The 2,111-nt window shown below is 45.4% G+C and overlaps 1 protein-coding gene across 1 annotated transcript; it reads right to left on the reverse strand.

The window, feature by feature from the left end:
• Positions 1 to 336: 336 nt before the first annotated feature.
• Positions 337 to 1,668, reverse strand: LOC109755765 (protein LATERAL BRANCHING OXIDOREDUCTASE 1-like). The gene is made up of 4 exons (XM_020314658.1): positions 1,426 to 1,668; positions 1,090 to 1,349; positions 667 to 994; positions 337 to 579 (listed from the first exon to the last, which is right to left on the reverse strand). Exons 1-4 carry the CDS (start codon positions 1,666 to 1,668, stop codon positions 337 to 339), a joined length of 1,074 nt encoding a protein of 357 aa, XP_020170247.1.
• Positions 1,669 to 2,111: the final 443 nt, after the last annotated feature.

The following is a 2,111-nucleotide window of genomic DNA, read 5'->3' on the forward strand; positions in this document are numbered from 1 at the left end:
TCCAACAGCTCACGCATGTGCGCACGTACCTATCTGCATGCAACGCATGCCTCGGCTAACGTGTCGTTGTTCTCTCCTCCATCCCCTTGTACTTCTCTGGTAGATCTTGTATATAAGCACAACGTGGATATGAATATATGTGTGAGAGTTTCATCACTCAACTTGACACATAATGCTGACATTGGAAATGATCAGAAAGGCAACGCACAAGATAAAAATACTTAAAAGTCACAAGGTAAACCAAAATGCATTTTAAGCCAAAAGGTGAAAGCATACACAGCTCAAAGAGCAAATTCAGCATGCTGCTAACCGATCTTCTGCACTTCAGAATCACATTCAGATCTTCACTGTGTCAATGGCTAGTGCCCCTCTTGCAAAAGTTTTGAATATCTCTGCTATGTAGTCTTTGGTTTTGATCTTCCTGTACCGCCTCGGATTCTTCTCGTCCACCAGCTCTTGCACTGGCTCAATCTCCCTTTCCGGGTCCATCGCATAGAACATCACCAATGACAGACGCTCTTTCTCAGCATTGGTGACAACCCTGTGAACCGGACTCTTGAAGAACCCATTGCTCATTATCTGCATGCATCACAGGAAATACAGAGATTTCTAGCTTAGATTAACTGTCCACGATACAAGATCAAACAATTTTTGCAACACATGTACCTCCATTACATCTCCCATGTTCACAAGTAGTGCGTTCGGAATGATTGGCACATCATACCAGACATTATTTTTCTGCAGTTGAAGCCCACTCACGCTATCATCGATGAAGACAATTGTGATCACTGTGGCATCTGAGTGGGGCTTCAGGCCAAAGACTTGGTCCGGCTTGGGACAGTGAGGGTAGTAGTTAAACCTGGCGTGTGTAATGGCATTCTCATCGAGCATGTTGATGAAATAGTCCTTGTCTAAACTGAGCAGCTTGGCCAGGTTCTTGAGGACAAGGTTGGTGATCTCCCTGCATCTGACTGTGTACTCGCTCAGAATATCTCTGCACAAATATGAATGATCAGGCTTAGTTATGGCTACTCATTAACTGAACTTCTTTTTCTGATGCAGATTGATCCTGGTAAAAGCCTGGAGTACCTGAAAGAAGGAGGTTGTGTTGGCCATAGAGTATAGTTTCTCCGAGACTCAGGTTCCACTACGAGATTGAACCGGTCGCACCAGTCCAAGATCTGCTTCTCTGATATGACCATGTCGCTCCCATATCCTTCCATTCTGAACTCCTTGCCATCCACAAAGTTTGAGTACTTCTGTTTCTCTTCCAGTGGGAGTTTGTAAAATTCTCTTGTCACTTTCATCACCTCACCAAGAAAGCTTGGCTCCATCCCATGTCCAACAGCCTGGCCAAAGACCGATCAGAAATCTTGATTCGATAGATTAAAAAATATACAACTATATTTATCATGAAAAGCTTACTAGGAAGAGGCCCCAGTTCTCCAAGGCAGACCTCAGCTTGACATTCTCATCGTCGCTGTTGTCAGTGGAAGATAGACGGCTGAGATCAACAATGGCGATGGGCTCAGGCATCTCAGAACCAGCCACATCGGGGCGGTCTTGCTCGGGAACAACGTACCGGCTTGGTGGCTCCTGCACGTCGGTTACCAGCTCTTGCACAATTGGTGGTATCTCGACAGACTTTGAGGGTTGGCCGTCAGCCATGGTTGCTTGTTGCTTGTTGCTGCTCTTAGTTTTGAGCTCCCTTGTCCCACTTTGGCAGTTTTTATGGGCATGGTTTTGATACACTGTTGTAGGGTGGAACCCTAAGTGGAGATCTTTCACGAATTGGAGGGGGAATCCCAAAGAACAAGATGAACACAAGAGAGAAAACAAGAGGAACACTCAAGAACAAGTCCAATCACACATCCACTAGACCAACAAACACACAAGATCCACAAGGTACATGAACAATCAAAGGGAAACAAGATACATGATAGAGTTCATCCCAAATCCTATGAAGGAGATGAGGGCTTGATGATCTAGGTAGATCCTTCCCTCAAAAGGGGGGGCTTGAATCCCTAGGGATCTTCTCCAATGGTGGTCTTGTACTCCAATGGAGTCTTCTCTCTCAAGAGGAATCCCACAAGGGGAGGTACATGAGCTAA

Source organism: Aegilops tauschii, chromosome 7 (assembly GCF_002575655.3).
Source record: "Aegilops tauschii subsp. strangulata cultivar AL8/78 chromosome 7, Aet v6.0, whole genome shotgun sequence".
Taxonomy (NCBI): domain Eukaryota; kingdom Viridiplantae; phylum Streptophyta; class Magnoliopsida; order Poales; family Poaceae; genus Aegilops; species Aegilops tauschii.